This window comes from Mobula hypostoma, chromosome 10 (assembly GCF_963921235.1).
Source record: "Mobula hypostoma chromosome 10, sMobHyp1.1, whole genome shotgun sequence".
NCBI classification, from domain to species: domain Eukaryota; kingdom Metazoa; phylum Chordata; class Chondrichthyes; order Myliobatiformes; family Myliobatidae; genus Mobula; species Mobula hypostoma.
In genome coordinates, this window is record NC_086106.1 from 95,439,683 (window position 1) to 95,461,668 (window position 21,986).

The 21,986-nt window shown below is 42.9% G+C and overlaps 1 protein-coding gene across 2 annotated transcripts in view; it reads right to left on the reverse strand.

The window, feature by feature from the left end:
* LOC134353051 (heat shock factor protein 2-like) overlaps window positions 1-12,144 on the reverse strand; it is a 47,598-nt gene extending 35,454 nt beyond the window's left edge. For both annotated transcript variants that reach the window (XM_063060891.1, XM_063060890.1), the window contains exon 1: window positions 11,860-12,144. In XM_063060891.1, the coding sequence (XP_062916961.1) occupies window positions 11,860-12,066 (207 nt within the window). In that variant the 5' untranslated portion in view covers window positions 12,067-12,144. The remainder of the gene's footprint in view (window positions 1-11,859) is intronic.
* Between the last annotated feature and the right edge of the window lie 9,842 nt (window positions 12,145-21,986).

A 21,986-nucleotide genomic window follows, 5' to 3' on the forward strand; every position in this document is an offset into this window, starting at 1 on the left:
AGGGTGATCAACTCTATAAATGTGATCCTATATTACTGGAGCTCATAATATAGTTGTTCCCTATGAATTCCCACAAAATTCAGGGAAGTGCCAAGTACGAGATTTTATTTTAATGTAGCATTTTATCCATGCTCGTCACAGCAGAGAATTATTTTCCCTGTTGTAACATATGATAATTATTACTTTGAATTCTTTCCCACAACACTTCAGAAACGTGATCATCTGAACAATAATTTTACCAGTCCAATCCTTAACAATATAATGACAACTGCAAGCTTGATCACAGCCACTCTACCTGAAATCACACACAGAGCACAGCAGATCCCCTTGGACCTAGCCTTCTGAATGAGTACAGGTGGCACATCTTTTGTTCCAAAAAATGTACAACCTCCTGCATTGCAAGCCAAGACACAATTCTTTGGGCCTCTGCTAAAAACTGAAGAACATGGCTTGAACAGTCTATGGCACCTCACTGCTGTATCCTCTAGAGTAGCCCAGAACTGAGGCATACTGAATGTGGAATAATAACTTACAATAAGGACCAAGGTAGTGTAGCATTTAAGATACCAGCAATCCAAAAACCACGACGTGATTGACAGGATGAACTCTAATCTTGCCATGGCAGCTGAAAATTTAAGCTGAATTGATTTGTTTTAAAACAATAAATAATAAAAACTCATCTGTTTTATTATTAGGAATGATCTGCTGTTGGCCTTACTTAGGCCTGCATGTGACTACAGAAATATAGTTCCCTCTTCCAAAATGGTCTAGCAAGGCAATCAGTTGAAGAACAAGTTAGGGGTGGATAACAAATGCTGCCAATAGCATTGAGGCCCATGCCCGGTGAATAAAAAATAAACCTTGATTTTAAAAAGATACAATTTTCTATTTGGTGTTAGTGATTCCATCGGATTATCATGTGCAATAGTGGAAACAAAACCCTAAACTAGCATTAAATCTTTTTAAAAATGATGAAACCATTCAGGTGGTTAGTCATTGTAGAAAGAATGGTAGGCTCCCTCAAGCCTTCTTATTCTTTGTTAAAACCAGATTAATCCTATGTTCTTCTGTCCATGGACGAATGTCAAAATGTTGCAGCATGTTGTTTTACTTCAGATTTCCAGCATCCACAATACATGCATTTGGAATGTAGTATAATATTACCTATTTCTTGCTTTGTTAATAATAACACTTATTCAGGCTTTTCGAGTTTAGAGAAACAATGTCTGGGGAAGTCAGAGGCCCGAAGCCTGCGAGTCCCTGAATCCATTAGAGGCTGGAAGCCCAGAGGCAGCCTGCCCTAGAGTTGGAGGCCTGTCTGTGAGAGAGGGGATTGCGGCTTGTTTTTGTTTTGCTGAACACTGCAGGCAAGCTAAGCTAGCGCTGAAATGTGAGGTGACACCTGCAGGCTGCCCCTGACACCTCCTTGGGTTGTGTTGGCTGTTTATGTAATGGCACATTTCACCATGTTACAATTACATGTGATAAATGAATCTGAACAAACTAGTAGATCTGCAAATACTATTTCATGTGTCTATTAAATTTGTGCATTTAAGATACAGCACATTTAGCAGCCATTTTTAGTTAATGATTAACGTAAACGTGCACAGTTCAACGTTCAGCCTATCGATGCAGTAGATTGTGAAGTCAGATGTTCTCGATATATGGCCATCAGCATCTCAGAATCAGGTTTATCACCAGCATGTGACATGATATTTGTTAACTTAGCAGCAGTTCAATGAAATATATAATCGAGCAGAGAGAGAAAAGATAATAATAAATACAATAAAACATAATAAACAAGTAAATCAATTATGTATACTAAATAGATTTTTTTTTAAATCTGCAAAAACAGAAATACTGTATATTTTTAAAAGTGAGATAGTGTCCAAAGCTTCAATGTCCATTCAGGAATCGGATGGCAGAGGAGAAGAAACTGTTCCTGAATCGCTGAGAGTGTATCTTCAGGCTTCTGTATCTCCTACCTGATGGTAACAGTGAGAAAAGGGCATGCCCTGGGTGGGGGAGGTCTTCAATAATGGACGCTGCCTTTCTGAGACACCGCTCCCTAAAGATGTCCTGGGTACTTTGTAGGCTAGTGCCCAAGATGGAGCTGACTAGATTTACAACCTTCTGCAGCTTCTTTCGGTCCTGTGCAGTAGCCCCTCCATACCAGACAGTGATGCAGCCTGCTCTCCACAGTACAACTGTTTAAGTTTTTGAGTGCATTTGTTAAACTCACTGGCATATGGGCCTTATTACCAGTTTCAAGCAGCAAAATCATCACCTTCTCCATAAAAAGGGCAATTCAGAAAATGAATACCCAAACCTTCAAGAGCATGAAAGTCAGGGATCTACATTTAATTAGTGTATATCAGGCACCCAGTACAACCCAGATCACAATTAATAAAGCTGCAGAAGACAGGTAATACTGCAGCTCTCAGATGGTCTGCAATATTTCAAAGTAAATTTATTATCAAAGTACATATATGTCACCATATACTATCTTGAGATTTATTTTCTTGCAGGCATTCACAGTAAATATAAAGGAACACAACAGAATCAATGAAAAACTGCGCACAACGAAGATGGACAACCAACCACTGCACAAAAGACAACAAATTGAGCAAATACAAAAAAGAAAAAGAACAAAATAATAAATAAATATCGAGAACATGAGATGAAGGGTGAGTCTATAGGTTCTGGAATCGGTTCAGTGTTGTGGGATGAAGTTATTCACTCTGGTTCAAGAACCTGATGGTTCAGGGGTAATAACTTCCTGACGCTGGTAGTATGGGATTTACAACCTCTGTACCTCCTTGTACCACCGATGGCAACAGCATGACCATGGTTTGGATGGTGATGGATGCTGCTTTCCAGCAACAGTGCTCCTTGTAGATGTACTCAATGATGGGGAGGGCTTTACCTTTGATGGACTGAGCTGCACCCACTACAATTTTTGTAGGCTTTTCCATTCAAGGGCATTGGCATTTTCATACCAGAAGTAATGCAACCAGTCAGTATACTCTCCACTGCTCATGTATAGAAATTTGTCAAAGTTTTAGATGATATGCCAAATCCTCACAAACTTCTAAGAAAGTAGAGACTGTCGTGCTTTCTATGTAATGGCACTTGCATGCTGGACCCAGGACAGGTCCTCTGAAATAACACCAAGGAATTTAAAGTTGCTGACTCTCTCCCCTCTGAGGACTGGCTCACGGACCTCTGGTTTCCTCCACATGTAGTTAATAATCAGCTCTTTGATTTTGCTGACGTTGAGGCATCATTCAGCCAGATTTTCAATCTCCCTCTGTGATGAAGCATGCCAGTCCAAAATTTGCAGTTTGTACTACTGACTGCAAGCTTATCTGGCATACTTAGGTAATTGAAAATCCATGTGCTTTTTCCAACTCCTTTCTCTTTATTGGGGCCAAGTTGTGTCATGATCTTTGACGTCCTGTTTAGACAACACCATTTACTCCAATCATTTACAAAGGTTTCCTATTGTTCAGGATTAACTCCACTACCTTTCTATCTCTCTAGCAGGTAACCTTATGGTGAAGCTCGTGATATCCTGTTGCTCTTGTTCCCAATGAAGACTTTGAACAGCATGACCTTGAGAACCTGGCCACCAGCCAATTTGTTCAGTCAGCCTAACCAGTGCAATCATTTCCCTCTAAGAGTGCTGCATGTGTCAGATCTGTGCACTGAAGAAACACCACTGAAGAAGTTCTATGTTGCCATTTTATTTTAAATATGCAATGTAAGCAGTACTGATGGAAACTGATCAGTTTTTGCTCTGGGGGTGCCCAAGATGCCCATATTTCCATGGCATAGATGAGAATGCCAAGTATGTAAGCTTTCGTCACTAGCACAATGATCTTGATGGTGACACTGATGTTGCTCTCTGTTGACCAGTCTGTCTGCCAAAGATTGTAGCAGCCATTTTGATGCCAGCACTGACATTTTTCATCCTTTTTAAAGATCAGTCGTCACCATGTAACCTAGGTAGCTGAATGCTTGAGCTGCAGTAACGTTTCGATGATCCGCTACTTGAGAACATTTGACTGCGGCACGGTAGCATCCCAGTTAATGTGAAGCTATACGGCGCCAGAAATTGCCGATCAGACGATTGCCACCACTGCCTGTAAGGAGTTTGTACACTCTCCCCACGACCGGCTACGTTTCCACCGGGTGCTCGAGTTCCCTCCCACATTTCAAAAGCGTACGATGAGGGTTAGTGAGTTGTGGGCATGCTATGTTGGTGCTGGAAGTGTGGCGATACTTACAGGCGGCCCCCAGCACAATCCTCAGTCATTTGACTTGATGCAATTCACTCATTGTTGTTTCGATGTAAATATATTTTTTTTAAACTTTTGTTAGCATCCAGCTCACCAAGTGATCTTTTTTTAAAATCTACTATGGTCCCATTCCCTTCAAACTCACTTGGGTATCAGTTCCCATGCTCCCTATATTATATTACACTACTTTGCTGTGAAATGTATTAATTAGTTGCACCACTGCGCTGCCTAACATCTAAAAATGTGAATAGGAATAATATATAATTGTCCAGAATATCTGCTACCCCTACACCAAAGTCCCAGGTGTGCCCAGTTACCTGAATGTTACTGCACTTCAAATTGACTTTGTGAAAGCTTCCTGATAAGCATCCCTCTCACTTTAGTCTTCAATTTGCGGTTTGATAGCTAAAGGAATTTCCCATCCAGTCTTGTACGAAATAAGTTTCCCGTGATATCACTATTATGGGCATAAATTCAAACTAAAACACACATAAATTCTTCATCTAGCAATAAATGAACAGTCACAGGTTGTTTGAAAGATAACCAACAGTCAAGAAACTGAGAAATCGGCTATATATATTTATATATATATTAAATTAACATTTGAACAAACAGCTGGAGGGTTCAATTTAGTATCTATAAAACAGCATAAAGGAGCCATAAAAACAGTTGGAATGCTGAGCTTGTTTGGTATGAAAAATTATAGATAAAACAAAATAAGACATTCTGGGGAGACCAGGTTTAAATAAGAAACATAATTTACCACTGGAACACTCCTCTTTCTAAATAAAGTAATACGGTAGTTAATTGGACACCTGTATCTAGTGAACTACAGTATTTTTCTATAGACAGAGTAGTCAGATGAAATGATTCATATATGTAGTTTAATAAATCAACACATTACAATATAATACTACTGGAAACAATAGTAACAACTACACAAATTTAAACCAGAAACCATTTGAAAGGAGGAGTATGGAATGTTTGAGATTGGACCATCCACCCCCAAACTGAAATTTCCCAGTCAAATCACTAACAGTGAGGGTGCAGTTTTTCTTATCACCGGGCTGCACAGCAATTGAAGCTTCACCCTTTTCTCGGCCTTTAGCTTCCCATACCCACCTCCACCTATTAGCTGTCTCGTTTCTCTCATTGTGCCTCTTCTCTGCTCCCACTCAAACTCACTTTTGCATTTTAATTAATTTATGCAGCAGGGAATAAGCACTCCTGGCCCTATGAGCCAGGCCGCCCAGCAATACCCAACTAACCCTAATCCAATCACGGGACAATTTACAATGACCAGTTAACCTACCCGATATGTCTTTGGACTGTGGGAGGAAAATGGAACACCCAGGGAAAACCCACACATTCCGCAGGAAGGACAGACAGCGCCGGAATTCCAAACTCTGGAACGCATCACGCTAACCATTACACTACCGTGGTGCCATGAACTTCCCCTTACTCCTCGTAGGCACTATACAGATATACACAAGTTTATTTATCAAATCTCCTTATCACACCCATTTTTTAAAATTTGGCCAGCTGAAGAATTTAAATTCAACTTATGAAATAAAATTCGTAACTTTAAGAAGTTAGTTTCCTTAAGTGTAACTGTGAAACCTTAAATAATATCCTGCTAAGATGGAAATTTCTCATCCTCGAAATATTCAGGTCAGTTAATATCACTGGGTGGTTGACCTTCATAAGAACTCCAAAGTCATTAACCTGAAACATTACTGTTTTCTCTGCATTGATAATTCTGGCCCAGCTGAAGATTTCCATTATTTTGTTATTAATTTCAAAAAAAAGTTCAAAGTAAAATCTATTATTAGAGCGAATACACATCACCACATACAACCCTGGGATTCTTTTTCTCTGGGCACGCTCAGCAATAGTAACTGTAAAATGTAAGCAAACTGCAAATGCAGATATAAATAAATAACAATAAATGAGCATAAAATAGTAAGATAAAGAGCCTTTAAAGCAAGACCATCGGTTGTGGGAACACCAGAAATAGAATACAGACATTCCATGTCTCCAGGAAGCTCTGGGAGTCTCCCGTATATTGATAGTGGCTCCCCGACGCCCGCGAATTATATACAATGAGAGAGATAGACATAGAGATAGAGAATCAATCCTGACTGCTCTCTCTTTGTGCTAAGTAGACCTATCAGTTTTCTCTGTGGGCGGGCTTTACAGTCAACCTCTCTCTCTCTCTCTCATTCTCCATCAGTTCAGTTTAGTGTCTTACAGCGCCATGGCAGAGTATTCCAAAAAAAACATAAAACATACTTCTCCCAAGACTACACTAAAGTGTACCCCTGCCTAATAGGGGTCAAAAATAATGACAGTGTTGCTCGCTGCACTGTTTGCAACAGTGACTTTTCTATTGCCCATGGTGAGTTAAATAACTGTAAAAGACATGTTGAGGTGAGTTTAACAGGATTAATGTTTTCCGCTTGTTTAGTTCTTTTAACAGCTGTTGTCGGCTAAATTGCCTTCTCTGCTGACATATTTTAAGATTCTGCAATTGGTATTTTCTATGAGTGAGAAGAAAGTTCACAAAAAACCTAGGATAACTCACCTTAGGGGATTGCAAATTGCAACTGGTCTGTTAATATGAGTTTAGTATTGAAGTTTGGTTGAAATTACCCCATGCCAGGAAAGGTGGGTTAGATTGTTTGATGTATGGGGGGATACCAAAACTTGTTGTACACAAGGCCCTCTGCTTGTCAAAAACATGAAGCCAAAAGCAACATATAGAAAACAGCAGGTCTTAGAAATTTAAAGATCATTTCTCCAGAGGGTTCCAATATTGAAGGAATCTCTTTCAGTTAAAGCAAATACCATTGGTTTTCATGATGACTTGAGCAAGGAAGGAGAAAGTTCTTAGTGAATGTCAAATTTTGAATGGTGGATATTGTTAAAATATGAAGAGAAGGTAACTAACTCTTAAAAATAGCTTACGAGTTATATGATACCTTGCTTTGTAAAAATTAAATGAGGAGGTTGAAGTTTGAAGGTGATTTGGTGTTTTTTAAACAGATCTGTAATCATGATTGTAGTGGATTAATGGATGGGAGTATTTTGGTCATTAGGGAAAGAATGGAGTTGCACACTAATCAGTTTAGACTTTAACAGTACAATGCAGGAAAGAAACTGGGTATTGAGAACATTGTATGAATGGTGTACATTAGGACTTTCAAAGGTTGGTATGTAATGTATCATATCACCCATTTATCAAAATTAAATCCATGGTATTAGGAGACAATGGTCACATTTGGATGTAACTTGTGAAGTGCAATGGAGTGGCACCTGGGATTGGTGACAGACTTCTGTACAGCATAGATTGGTGAAATGGTAGGTATTTAGCTGTTTATGTGGGCAGAGAAGCGGTAGGAGGTGGAAGAAAGGCAATGTGCACTCAATGAAATAATTTAAAAGTGATCCAGAGGGGAGTGATATCTAGGGCTGTATCTTAGTAATAACAGAACAAGCTGGAAAAAGCCATTCCTTTTTTTTAAAGAAAAAAGTAAATGAGATCTTTGCCTTCCTTTGGCTTTGTTGCTCAAAACTAGAATTTGTGCTGAACTTTCATAAAAGACTGACAAGGGTCTTATTAAAATATGTATTCAGTTCTGTGTACCAGGAAGCAGGTCTGTTCTTGACAAAGAGCAGAGGAAGTTTGTTATAACGGTAACAAATAGTTGTACAAGGCCTTGGTGAGACCACACCTGGAGTATTGTGTGCAGTTTTGGTCCCCTAATCTGAGGAAAGACATTCTTGCCACAAACGGAGTACAAAGAAGGTTCACCAGATTGATTCCTGGGATGGCAGGACTTTCATATGATGAAAGTCTGGATCGACTAGGCTTATACTCGTTGGAATTTAGAAGATTAAGGGGGGACCTTATTGAAACGTATAAAATCCTAAAGGGATTGCACAGGCTAGACGCAGGAAGATTGTTCCCGATGTTGGGGAAGTCCAGAATGAGGGGTCATAGTTTGAGGATAAAGGGGAAGCCTTTTAGGACTGAGATTAGGAAAAACTTCTTCACACAGAGAGTGGTGAATCTGTGGAATTCTCTGCCACAGGAGACAATTGAGGCCAGTTCATTGGCTATATTTAAGAGGGAGTTAGATATGGCCCTTGAGGCTAAAGGGATCAGGGGGTATGGAGGGAAGGCTGGTACAGGGTTCTGAGTTGGATGATCAGCCATGATCATACTGAATGGCGGTGCAGGCTCAAAGGGCCAAATGGCCTACTCCTGCACCTATTTTCTATATTTCTATGTAACGTGGTTGAAAAATCAACACATTTGGGGATGTTCTCCATGCAGAGGTTAAGAGGATATTTTATAAGAGTTGTTTAGATTCATGAAAGGTTCTGAAGAAATTCTTTCCACTGGCTGGGTTATCAATAACCAGAAGACACAGAATTAAGATAACTGTGGAACAAAACAGAAGATTTGTGAGGGGAAAATGTTTTATACCATGAGGAACACTGCCCAAAAGGATGGAGGAAGCAAATTCGTTATCCACTTTGAATGTTCTAAATGCTTGTAGAGAGCGAAGATGTAAGGCTGTGAGGAAAGATTGGGGAAATGGTTCAACACAAAAATGCTGGAGGAGCTCAGAAGGCCGGGCAACATCAATGGAGGAAATGAACAGTTGAGGCTTTGGGCCAAGACCCTTCATCAGGAATGGAATGGAAGAAGGCAGAAGCTGAATAAAAGGTAGGGCAAGGGGGAAGGAGCACCAGGATCATTGGATATATTAAATGACTCTGCTGGGTTCATAAACAGTCCTCGTCTGTAAGGACTGTTTGGGGCCCTGAATGATAGTAAGGGAGGAGGTCACAGAAATGCAGACATCCCACCTCTCCTGGAAGTTCCAGGAGTCTCCCGCAATTTGATAGCGGCTCCCCGATGCCTGCAAATTATACAATATCCCAGAAATCGATTTTTTTTTGAGTGAGATATATATATTAGTGTCCTGCAGCGCCATGGCAGAATATTCCAAAAAAACATACTTCACCCCAGACTTCACTAAAGTATACCCCTGCCTAATAGGGGTCAAAAATAATGACAGTTTTGCTCGCTGCACTGTTTGCAACAGTGACTTTCCTATTGTCCATGGTGGGTTAAATGACTGTAAAAGACATGTTGAAGTGAGTTTAACAGCTGTCATTTGTTCATTAGCATAGCTAACGTTATTTAAGCTAGCTGGCTAGCTGCTGAGGAGCTACTCTATTAATGTCCTACATGATGAGGCCAAACTCCCTGCAGACTTGCTTAAAGTTGTAATAAATTTAAAAAAACTTCATGATGTCATATAATCAAATGTTCTATATACATACACCCTTGGAGGTCGACTGGGGGGAAGGGGAGATATGGGGTTGCAGGGATGGTGGTGCTACCTCCCTGAAATGAGTTTTTGCAGGGTGGGATGTCTGAGCATGAGTGTAGTTATCCCAAGAGACTGATGGTTGGGGGGTTAATAACTGTTCTTGAACCTTGTAGTGCAAGTCCTGAGGCACTTGTATCTTCTACCTGATGGCAGCAGCGAGAAAAGAGCATGGCCTGGGTGGTGAGGATCTTTGATGATGGATGCAGCTTTTCTATGGCAACATTTCATGTAGATATGCGTAACAGTTGGGGGGGGAGGGGTTACCCGTGATGTACTGGGCCAAACCTACTACCTACCCACTGTAGGATTCTGTGGGTATTGGTGTTCCCATACCAGGCCATAATGGAGAACACTTCCCACCACATCTATAGAAGCATGCCAAGTTTTTGATTCAATGCCGAAGAAGCGCTGTCGTGCTTTCTTTGCAACTTTGTTTATATGATGAATTCTGATTTCCATCACCTGCAAACCTTTCACCTTCCAAACACAGACAACAGGAATTCTGCAGATGCTGGAAATTCAAGCAACACACATCAAAGTTGCTGGTGAACGCAGCAGGCCAGGCAGCATCTCTAGGAAGAGATACAGTCGACGTTTCAGGCCGAGACCCTTTGTCAGGACTAACCAAGGGTCTCGGCCTGGACCTTCCAAACACCTGTCTTTTATCCAGTCTCAGATCCACCGAAGTAATGACGCCCAGTTAAATCATTCAATTGCAATTATAACGACGTCCAAGGATACATAAAGCAAATACTTGAAACTTGTAGACCTTGCAGCGCAACGAGATGTCGGTAAGGGAATACTGCCGACTGGTATTCTGCAGGCTACAAGAGTAAGCGCTGAGATGCACTGTAGATTAATGCAGCCAACGCAAAGGCTGTATGAAACTCGGGTCCTTGCACTCCAATAGATGAAGCGGCTCAACCGGGTGGGGAAATCCCTCAAACACTGAGAGGGTGTATCACCTCAGGGGCCCACGAGTCGCTTCTGGTGTTTCGGCCTAAATAAAAGTGTTAATACTATTGAATGCACGAACCAAATGACATTGGGAATGTAGAAAATGTTTTGCAATGAGTTGTTCTTTTCAGATATAGTTTTGAAATACAAGTCACAAACTCCATCACCTCCCTTGCGAAAGGAGGGGCGCTGCCCCGCCACACACGTGCTCTGCAGGATGCCTGAGCCATCGCACGACAACCAATCAGCGCCCCCACACGGGGAGCACGTAGGGTTCTAAAAATACCTGCCGTCTAATCAGCACACAGCAGCAGCAACGCAGCAGCCAATCAGAAATAGGGGGCGTGACAGGAGGCAGCGCCCACGTGGAAAAAGGGACCTTCACCCCAGACGGTCCGTTTGTTTTTTTTGGAAGTGACACCTTCGTTGTAGACAGAGGAAGACAAACAATTCGAGAATAAATAAATAAAACTGACTAATTTAACGAAGTATTTCTAAACTCCGCAATGTTCACCGTAGTTATATTTCTTCTACGCCACACGACAAGAATTAGTTTACAATGTTTTATTTTAAGTGCGACACAGGTTTGGGAGCTACCCAAAGACCTGCACTGTGCAACGGATGTGCACCCTTGATAACAATATAGAGAAAAACGAATTCATGCTGTTCGTACTACTTGCAATGTTGATTCGTGATCTCAATCGAAGATAGGAATAATAAAATTCTGATGCAATTTCGGGTAATAAATATTCCGAAAAAAACATCTTCGTAAAGAATAAAATTGAATTTGCTTCAAAAACTGAACATTTTTTTTCTTATTGCATCCTCCTACTGCCAGGAAGAAATTTTCCTGCCGTTATTTTCTGCTTTAGAGGAACGGTATACTTTTTCCAATATATAAATGTAAATGTTGAGCAATACAAACGTGAAGGGGAAAAAAATCTAGGGCCAAAATTACATAAGAACAATTAACAGTCTAAAATCTTATCCGCCAATATATAATTCACTGGTATTTAGTGTCATTCCGACACCATTAACATGTTTACATTAAAAAATGTTTTATCTTCAAAACACGTCGCTTTCCGTGCATTATCTAACAATGAATAAAATCAGATATTATAAGCTGTTGATTAAAAAGTCTATCTGTTTTAGAAGGTTTGTACACAATCTATAACATCAAGATTTTTACTTACCCGACTCCAGCAGATTAAATCATCCGTCCCCGAATCTTCCACCAAGGTCCATAACTTGTTCAAGAAAGCAGGAACACTGCAATTTTGTCTCATTTCCCTCACCAAAAGCAATTGTAAGTTCTGAATAAACTTCTTCTGCCACTTTCCTTTTATAATACAATATGTTGCTTCCCACACAGACGAGACAGGTCGAATTACTATACTCATGCACTTCCAAAAGGATGGACTCGCGTTTATTTTTAATTACGTTTATTGCGAAGTTCATGCTCGACATGTGGGCGGAGCCTTTGGCTGAGCAACGGACAATCATAGAATGAAACGACACGCACAGAGCAAGGAATGGAGGCGGCACGAAAACCTCCCAACGAATGGGAAAGGGATATTCTCACGCCGCTTTAGAGTGGCAGTTAAACCATCCAATAACAAAGCGGATCAGTTGTCTCGGGTCTCGCTAAGTTTCTTTGCATTGCGCCTGAGCACGTGGCTAAGCTCTTGCGTAATGACGTACGGGCAGTGAATAATCTTCTATTTGAATAGCGATACATAATAGCTGGGGCAATTACATTTGTTAAAAATAGAAAATAAATATATTAGCGAGAAATTATTATATTAATAAAAGCAGGAAATACTGGTTTACTCAATAGCTCGGGCAGATTTTATGGAGAACGCATCTAGAGTTAACACTCCAGTCAGACGATTTTTAATCCTAATTATTTTGTTCTTAGTAAACTAGTATAATATTGAAACATGTTCAAAGGTGCAGTGAAAACCCACCCAATCAGATCCATTATTTATAACAGTGCTTTGAGATAGTGCAAGGCAAGAGTGTAGAATAAAGTTTTACTGAGAGGAGAGCAGCGCTAGCAGACAATAGGTGCAAGTCATAACGAGGTAGATTGTGAGGTCAAGAATTCATCTTATCGTACTAGGGAACAGTTTAGTAGTCCTATAACACTGAGATAGAATGTGTCCTTGTGTCTTATGGTATATGCATTCAAGCTTTCGCATCTTCTGCCTGATCAGGGAGAGGGGAGAGGGGAGAGAAGATAATGTCCGGGGTCAGTGGGATCTTTGATTATGCTACCCACACTAAATGCTGAAGGAACTCAGCAGACTAGACAGCGTCCATGGAAAAGAGTACAGTCGACGCTTCAGGCCAAGGCTCTTCAGTCTTGCCGAAGGGTCTTGGATGTGTTGCTTGGATTTCCAGCATCTACAGATTCTCTTCTTTGTTCTTCGATTATGCTGACTAGTTTACCGAGGTAGAAAAGTGTAGAGTGAGTCCATGGAGACAGGTGTCCATGACTCTGCAGTTCCTTGTGGTCACAGGAGAGCAGCTCCCATAGCACATTGTATTGCCTCTAGTGCATGAATAAAAATTGGCGAGGGTCAAAGAGGACTTGCCAAATTTCTTTGGCCTCCTGAGAAAGTAGAGGCATTGGTGAGCTTTCTTGGCTGTGCCACCAACGTGTTGGATCAGGATAGAAACATAGATAACCTACAGCACAATACAGGCCCTTTGGCCCACAAAGCTGTGCCAAAAATGTCCTTACCTAGGGTTACCCATAGCCCTCTATTTTTCTGAGCTCTATGTATCTGTCCAGGAGTCTCTTAAAAGACCCTATCGTATCCGCCTCCACCATGGTCGCCGGCAGCCCATTCCATGCACTCACCACTCTCTGCGTAAAAAACTTACCCCGACATCTCCTCTGTACCTATTTCCAAGCACCTTAAAACTGTGCCCTCTCATGCAAGCCACTTCAGCCCTGGGAAAAAGCCTCTGATTATCCACACGATCAATGCTTCCATGGAACTTGAAACTCTCAACCTCAGCACCACAGCATACGTAGTGCCCCACTCCCTTCCTGAGACCGATGGCTAATTATTTTGTTTTGCTGATCTTGAGGGAAAGGTTGTTGTGAAGACACCACATCACTGAGTGCTCTAGGTCTTTCCTGTACTCTGACTCATCATTATATGAGATACAGCCCACTATGGAGGTGTCATCTGCAAACTTGAGGAGTTAGAGCAGAACCCAGCCATACAAGTTCAAGTTTAATTATCATTCAACCATACATGAATATAGTGAAACGAAATAGCATTTCTCCAAATCACATTAACAACAGCACGGAGCAAAAATGGGTATGATTTCAGATCAATTGTCCTCGTCCAGCTTGTTCTTCCACTGAGTGAACACCCACAGTTGTGAGTGTATAGAGAGTAGAAACAAAGGGTTGAAGATGCAGCCTTGTGAGGCACCAGTGTTGAGAATAATCATGGCAGAGGTGTTACTGCCTATAGCAATCTGTGGTCAGGAAGTCAAGGATATGTTCAGGCCCAGCTCTAGGGGGTTTGAAGATGCTAGGAATTATAGTATCGAAGGCAGAGTTGCAGTCAATGAACTATAGTCTAAGACAAAAGACTTTACTGTCCAGATGCTGTAGAGAGGAGCACAGGATCAGAGAGATGACATCTGCTGTAGACTTGTTTAGACAATAGGCAAATTATAATGAGCCAAGGTTGCCTGGGAGTCTAAAACTAATACATGCTAAGACCAGTCTGTCCCAAAGCACTTTATGATAGTGGATGTCAAAGTCATTGGGCAGTAAGTTAATAAGACATATCACCTTGTTTTTCTTAGGTAGCAGGAAAATAGTGGTCTTCTTTATCAGGTGGGTATCTCAGATTGAAGCAGGCCGGGGTAAAAAATATCTGCAAATACCAATACCCACCCCCACAGGATCCACGAACACAACCAAGGATATCAGTCAGGCCGATTGCTTTCTATAGGTCCACTCTCCAGAGAACCGATCTTATGTCCGCAACAGTGACTGTGAGTTCAGGTGGATTAGAGACTGCCGGGATGGGTGATGATATTCCAATCCCTTTCCGTTCAAAACATGCACAGAATACATTAAACTCATTGGGAAGGAATGTGCTGTTGTCAGCGATGCTGCCTGACTTTGTTTTGGTGTTCAGTACAGCATGGTGGAAACTGAACTGCACGATAATTGACTTGGATGACAGGGCTGCAGATACGAAGAGCAAAGGCTTAGTCATCTGCATTGGCTCAGTGTTAGCTGTGATGGATAATGATGGCAATGTGCAATAAGGATAAATTAAATTAGGCCTACGGCAAAACCCTCATTCCACCGCTAGCCAAAAATCTGTCCGTTCTGGCCTCAAACATTCAGCAACTCAGTCTCACCCCTCCTTGGGGGTAGAGATTTCTAGCTTTATCATGCTTTTGAGAAGGTAAACTCTCATTTTGTCTTAAACAAACTATTTCTAAAACAGCCCTAGATTACTCTGCAATTGGAAATCACTCACCTATCCTTCGAAAAGGTCACCTGCCATTGTGCCGAACTCCAATAAACAGGCACATTTTCTCAACCACTCTTGGAATACAGTCATAGAGGATTACAGACAGAAACAGGCCCTTCAACCCATCTAGTCCATGCTGAAACCATTTAAACTGTCTACTCCCATCAACCTGCACAGGAACCATGGCCTTCCATGTACCTATCCAAACTTCTCTTAAACGTTGAAATTGAGCTCACATGCACCACTGGTGCAGGCAGCTAATTCCATACTCTCATGGCCCGGAGGGAAGAAGTGTCCCCTCATGTTCCCCTTAAGCTTTTCACCTTTCACCCTTAACCCATGACCTCTGGTTGTAGTCCCACCCAACCTCAGTGGGAAAAGCTTGCTTTAATTTACCCTGTCTATAGCCCCTCATAATTTTGTATACCTCTATCAAGTCTCCCCCCCAACCTTCTACATTCTAAAGAATAAAGTCCTAACCAGTTCAATCTCTCCTTGTAACTCAGGTCCTTCAGATCCAGCAGCATCCTTGTAAATTTTCTCTGCACTCTTTCAACCTTGTTTACATCTTTCCTGCTGATCAAAACTGCACACAATACTCCAAAATAGACCTCACCATACATCTTCAACATAACAGCCCAACTTCTGTACTCAATATATTGATTTAGAAGGCCAATGTGCCAAAAGCTTTCTTTACAACCCTATCTACCTGTGATACCATTTTCAACAAATCAGGAACCTGTATTTCCAGATCCCTTTGTTCTACCACCCTCCTCAGTGCCCTAGTATTCATTGTGTAAGACCTACTCTAGTTGATTCTGCCAAAGTACACAACCTCGCACTTGTCTGCATTAATTTCCATCTGCCACTTTTCAGCCTATTTTTCCAGCTGGTGCAGATCCCTCTGCAAGCCATGATAGCCTTCCTCGCTGTCTACTACACTCCTAAGCTTGCTGTCCTGCAGATTTGCTGATCTAGTTTACCACGTTGTCACCCAGGTCATTGATATAGATGGCAAACAACAAAGGCCCCAATACTGATCCCTGAGGCACACAACTAGTCACAGGCTTCCAGTCAGAGAGGCAACCTTTTACTACCACTCTCTGGCTTCTTCCATAAATCCAGTGTCTAATCCAGTTTACTACCTTACCCTAAATGCCGAGCGACAAAACCTTCCTGACCAGCCTCCCATGCAGGACCCTGTCAAATGGCTTACTAAAGTCCATGTAGGCAATGTCCACTGCCTTGCCTTCATCCGCTTTCCTGGTAGCTTCCTCGAAAAACTCGAAGACTGGTTAGACATAACCTACTACGCATAAAGCCACACTGACTATCGTTATTCAGTCCATGTCTATTCAAATACTCATATATCTGTTCCCTTAGAATACCTGCCAATAACTTCCCCACAATTGATGTCAGAATCACTGGCCTATAGAGTGCAATACTGGATCTGCTATTAGGGAATGAGACAGGGCAGGTGACAGAAGTTTCTGTAGGGGAACACTTTGTATCCAGTAACCACAAAGCCATTAGTTTCAAAGTAAATATGCAAAATGATAGGTCTGGCCCGCAGGTTGAGATTCTAAATTGGAGAAAGGCCATTTTTGATGGCATAAGAAATAATCTGACAAGTGTGGATTCGGACAGGCTGTTTTCTGGCAAAGGTGTACTTGGAAAGTGGGAGGGCTTCAAAAAAGAAATTTGAGAGTTCAAAGCTTGTATGTGCCCATCAGAATAAAAGGTAAAGATAACAAGTGTGGGGAACCTTGGTTTTCAAGAGATATTGAGGCTCTGGTTAAAAGAAAAAAGAAGGTTCATAGCAGGTATGGACAGGTAGGAACAAATGAGGTCCTCATGGAGCACAAGAAATGCAAGAGAACACTTAAGAAAGAAATCAGGAGGGCTAAAAGAAGGCATGAAGTTGCCCTAGCAGAGAAGGTGAAGGAGAATCAAAAGGACGGCAAGGGGTAAAATTGGACCTCTCGAAGCCAAGAATTGTAATCCATGTGTGGAGCCAAAACAGATGGGGGAGACTGAAATGGTAATCCATGTGTGGTGGCAAAAGAGGCGGGGGAGATCTTAAATGAATTATTTGCATCTCTGTTTTCTTGGGAGATGGAGACAGAGACAGAGTTTACAGAAGTGAGGAAAAGCAGCATCAACTTCATGGACCCTGTACAGATTCCAGAGAAGGAGGTGTTTGCTACCCTGAGACAAATCAGGGTGGATAAATCCCCAGAGCCTGCCAAGGTGTTCCTTTGGACCCTATAGGAGCAAGTGCAGAAATATCTAGCAGAGATATTTAGATTAGTTTAGATTAGATTAGATTCAACTTTATTGTCATCATGCGGAGTACAGAGACAAAGCCAATGAAATGCAGTTAGTATCTAACCAGAAATGCAAAGAATAGTGTTATTTACAAAATAACTGCTGTGACAAGAATACACATAGATGTTAGCTGTCCTGTGTGATCAGAAGTTGGTCTGCCACCTGTCTTCGGGAGAGAGAGAGATAAGGAAGATAATGGAGCAGCATTTGGAGATGTGTAATGAAGGGACGGGAGAGAGAGCTGTCCAGAGCGGCTCCCCCTTTGAACCCTGAACTGTTTGAAGTGATGAACAGGCGATACCCCAGCAGGGGGATAAAAAGGGAAAGGTTCGCTAAGGCAAGACACACACGACACCCAAGGTAACGAGACCCTGGAAGCGGTGCGCCTCTCAGAAGTCGGTGGGAAGCTTTTGGACGGCTGATCGTGGGATCAAGCCTTAGACGCACAGGGTGGAAAGGCACGATCGGCGGGAACCTGGTGTGTGTCCACCCTTGCCTGGGTGCTAGGTTCAGTGCAGGGAAACGATCGTATCTGGAAACAGAGGGGTCACGGTCGGTGACCTCAGATGACATCACAAAGGACTCGCCCGACAGCTGACTGCGAAGGTCTGTGTGTGGAAGTTGTGTTGAATATTCATTCGTTTTGCTCTCTCTCCTCCCCTCCCCCCCACTGTCCATCGCCATGGCAACGATTACTGCGAACTGAACTAAATCGAACTGGACTTTGTGTCACTATGAAACTGGTCACTTACCCCTAGACAACGATAGAGCTTGATTAATCTTGTTATCTAAATTCTGTGCACATGTGTGTTTATCATTGCTGAACTGTTGCATTCATTATCCTTTTGATTAGAGTACTGTGTTGCTTGTTTCTTTAATAAAACTTTCTTAGTTCTAGTAATCCAGACTCCAACTGAGTGATCCATTTCTGCTGGTTTGGCAACCCAGTTACGGGGTACGTAACACTGCGAATAAAAAGTAAGTGCTACAGCACACAAATATAAAAGTACTGAGACAGTACAATATGGGTGCAATACTGCTTAGCGCTGTGATGTGAGGTTCAGCAGGGTCACAGCCTCAGGGAAGAAGCTCTTCCTGTGCCTGCTGGTGCGGGAGCAGAGGCTCCTGTAGTGCCTACCGGCTGGGAGGAGACTAAAAAGTCCATGGTTAAGGTGAGATGCATCCTCGATAATGCTTTTCGCCCTGCCCAGGCAGCGCTTATGGTAGATGTTCTCAATGGTGGCAATTGGGTGCTGATAATCCCCTGGGCAGTTTTCACCACACGCTGGAGTGCTTTGCGGTCCAATACGGGACAATTGCCATACCACACTGAGATGCAGTTGGTGAGTATGCTCTCAATGGTACAGCGGTAAAAGTCCGTCAGTACCCTGGGACAGAGGTAAGCTTTCTTGATGCTCCGCAGGAAATAAAGGCGCATGAGATCCTCGGAAATGAGGACACCAAGGAATTTGAAGCTTGATACATGCTCCACTACAGTTCCATTGATGTAGATGGGGACGTGAGTGTGGCTCCTAGCATGCCTGAAGTCCATAATGATCTCCTTGGTCTTCTGGGTGTTAATGGCCAGGTTGTTGTCGGCACACCATGTGGCCAGGTGCTGGACCTCGTCCCTTTAGGCCGTCTTGTCATCCCCTCTGACCAGGCCAACAACCGTGGTGTCAGCTGCTAACTTGATTATGGAGTTAGAACCATGTACAGGAACGCAGTCATAGGTGAAAAGGGAGTACAGAAGAGGGATCAGCACACAGCCTTGAGGCAAGCCGGTGTTCAGGGTGAGAGTGGAGGAGGAGAGGTTGTTTAACTTAATTGATTGGGATCTGTTAGGCAGGAAGTCCAAGGTCCAATTGCAGAGGGATGAGCTGATACCAAGCTGGCGAAGTCTGGCGATCAGCTTGGAGGAGCTCACAGTATTGAATGCCGAACTAAAGTCAATGAACAGCATTCTGACCTAAGAGTTGGGGCTGTCCAGGTGGGTCAGGGCAGAGTGAAGTGCTATGGAGATGGCATCCTCTGTTGACCTGTTAGTGCGTTAGGCAAATTGATGGGGGCCCAGGGTAGTGGGCAGACAGGATTTCAGATGTGATAGAACCAGTCTCTCAAAGCACTTTGCAATGATGGGGGTGAGTGCAACTGGGCGGAAGTCATTCAGGTCCCTGGCAGTGGAATGCTTCAGCACTGGCATGATGGTGGTGATCTTGAAACTTGTGGGGACAACTGCCTGGGCCAGGGACAGATTGAAAATGTCTGTGAAGACCCTGGCCAACTGCCCTGCACAGACTCTGAGCACACGGCCAGGTATTCCATCCTGACCAGCTGCCTTCCGTACATTCACCCTGCTCAGGGTGGCGTAAACATCAGAGGTGGAAAGTGAGAGAGGCAGTTCACCTTCTTTAAAACTTCTTTAGTGACAGGAGAGGTACCAGAGGATTTGAGGGTAGCCAGTTTTATTCTGCTGCTTAAAATAAGCTTGAAACAGAAACCAGGAAATTCCTAGGACTTGGATGGTCCATAATATAGCCCATTAACGTGGTCATACCTTTCTTATTTCTCAGTTCCAACCATAACGCCGCATTAGTCGAGTTCTCCAGTCTGTCCTGACAGAGCACTGCTGTGATATTTTCCCTGACTACTTAACCCTCCTCCTTTAATCCCCCCGCTCGGTCACGTCTAAAACAACAGATACCCAGAATATTGAACTGCCAGCCCTGCTGCTCCTGCAGCCAAGTCTCACTAATGGCTACAATATCATAATTTCAGGTGTTGATCTATGCCCTGCGCTCATCTGCGATACACCTTGCATGGAAATATATACAGCTCAGGACACTAGTCGTACCATGCTCAGTCTTTTGATTCCTGACTTAGTGGAGACATTGTAGAGACAGATGTTGGCAAGACCGCACACTAAGTGTTCTAGCACTCTGGTTCCCATCCCCCTGCAACTCTAGTTTAAACCCCACCGGGCAGCATTAACAAACATACCCACAAGGATATTAGTCCCCCTCCTGTTAAGGTGCAAACCGCCCCTCTGTACAGGTCTCACTTTCCCTGGAAGAGAGCTCAATGATCCAAAAATCCCTCCTACACCAACTCCTTAACCACATGTTAAAATGTATAATCTCCCTCTTTCTGGCCTCACTAGCATGTAGCAATCCTGAGATCACAACCCTGGAGATCCTGCCCCTTAACCTAGCACCCAACTCCCTACGCAGATCCTTGTCACTTTTCCTACCCACGTCACTGGTACCTACATAGACCACGACCTCTGCCTCTTCACCCTCCCACTTAAGAATGCTGAGGACTCGATCGAGGTGTCCCGGACCCTAGCACCCGGGAGGCAACAAGCCATCCAGGAATCTCATTCTCACCCACCGAACCTCCTGTCCTTTCCCCTAACTAACGAGTCCTCTATCACCACAACATGCCCTTTTCCCCCCTTCACCACTGAGTCACAAAGCCAGACTCAGTAAGAGACCTGATCACTGTCACTTTCCTGTTAGGTCAAACCACCCCAGAAGTATCCAAAGTTGTTGAGGGGGATGGCCACAGGGGTACTCTGCACTGGCTCCTTACCCCCTTTCCTCTTCCTGACAGTCAACCAGATTCCTGTGTCGTGCACCTTGGGTATAAGTACCTCTCTATTTATCCTATTTAGGCTCTATTTATCATCCCTTCAGCCTTCTGAATGAATTAGAGTGCATCCAGTTCCCGCTCCAACTCCTTAACGCGGATATGTAAAAGCTGCAGCTGGAGTCACTTCTCACCGTCGTAGTCGTCAAGGACACCAGTGGTCTCCGTGCCTGGCCGCATCCCGCAAGAGAAGCATTCAACTATCCTGCCTGGCATCTCTACTGTCCTGACTGATCAGATATAAAGAAGGGAAGGGGGGAAAAAACTTAACCTCGTGCTTTTTTTCAATTTCTCTGACTGGATCCTCTTCGCTGAGGACTCAAAGATCTAAGGCCTCAACATCACCACTCTGATGAAGGCCATTGCACTTGTCCCTACCTTCCTTTAATTTGCTCTTGCTAATCAATCCCAAACGTGGTCTGGTCACTGGCCAAAGCTCAATTTACACTGCTGCCTTTTTCTACTCGGGCAGTGGAGCCAAGCGAAATTCCCTGCTCTCAAACTTCTGATGTCTGGATTGGTTGCTGGTCAGAGCTCAATTTACTCAAAGTCTTTCAGTTCAGGAATGAACCCTGTGGTCCTCCTTTCAACAGCCTCCAATGAAAGTATATGTCTCCATAAATAAGGAAACTAAATCTATATGCAACATGTCCGTTGTGGGGTCTCACTAGTGAGGAGCTACATCTATCTAAGAAGAAAGGCTGATCTACTGCGTACAGTGAAGGTAAGAGATATGATGTCTTGAAAGATGGAAGTAGCGAATCAACATTCCAGGATATATAATTCTCAGACGGGACTCGCTGGGTTGGGCTGGGATGATATATTAG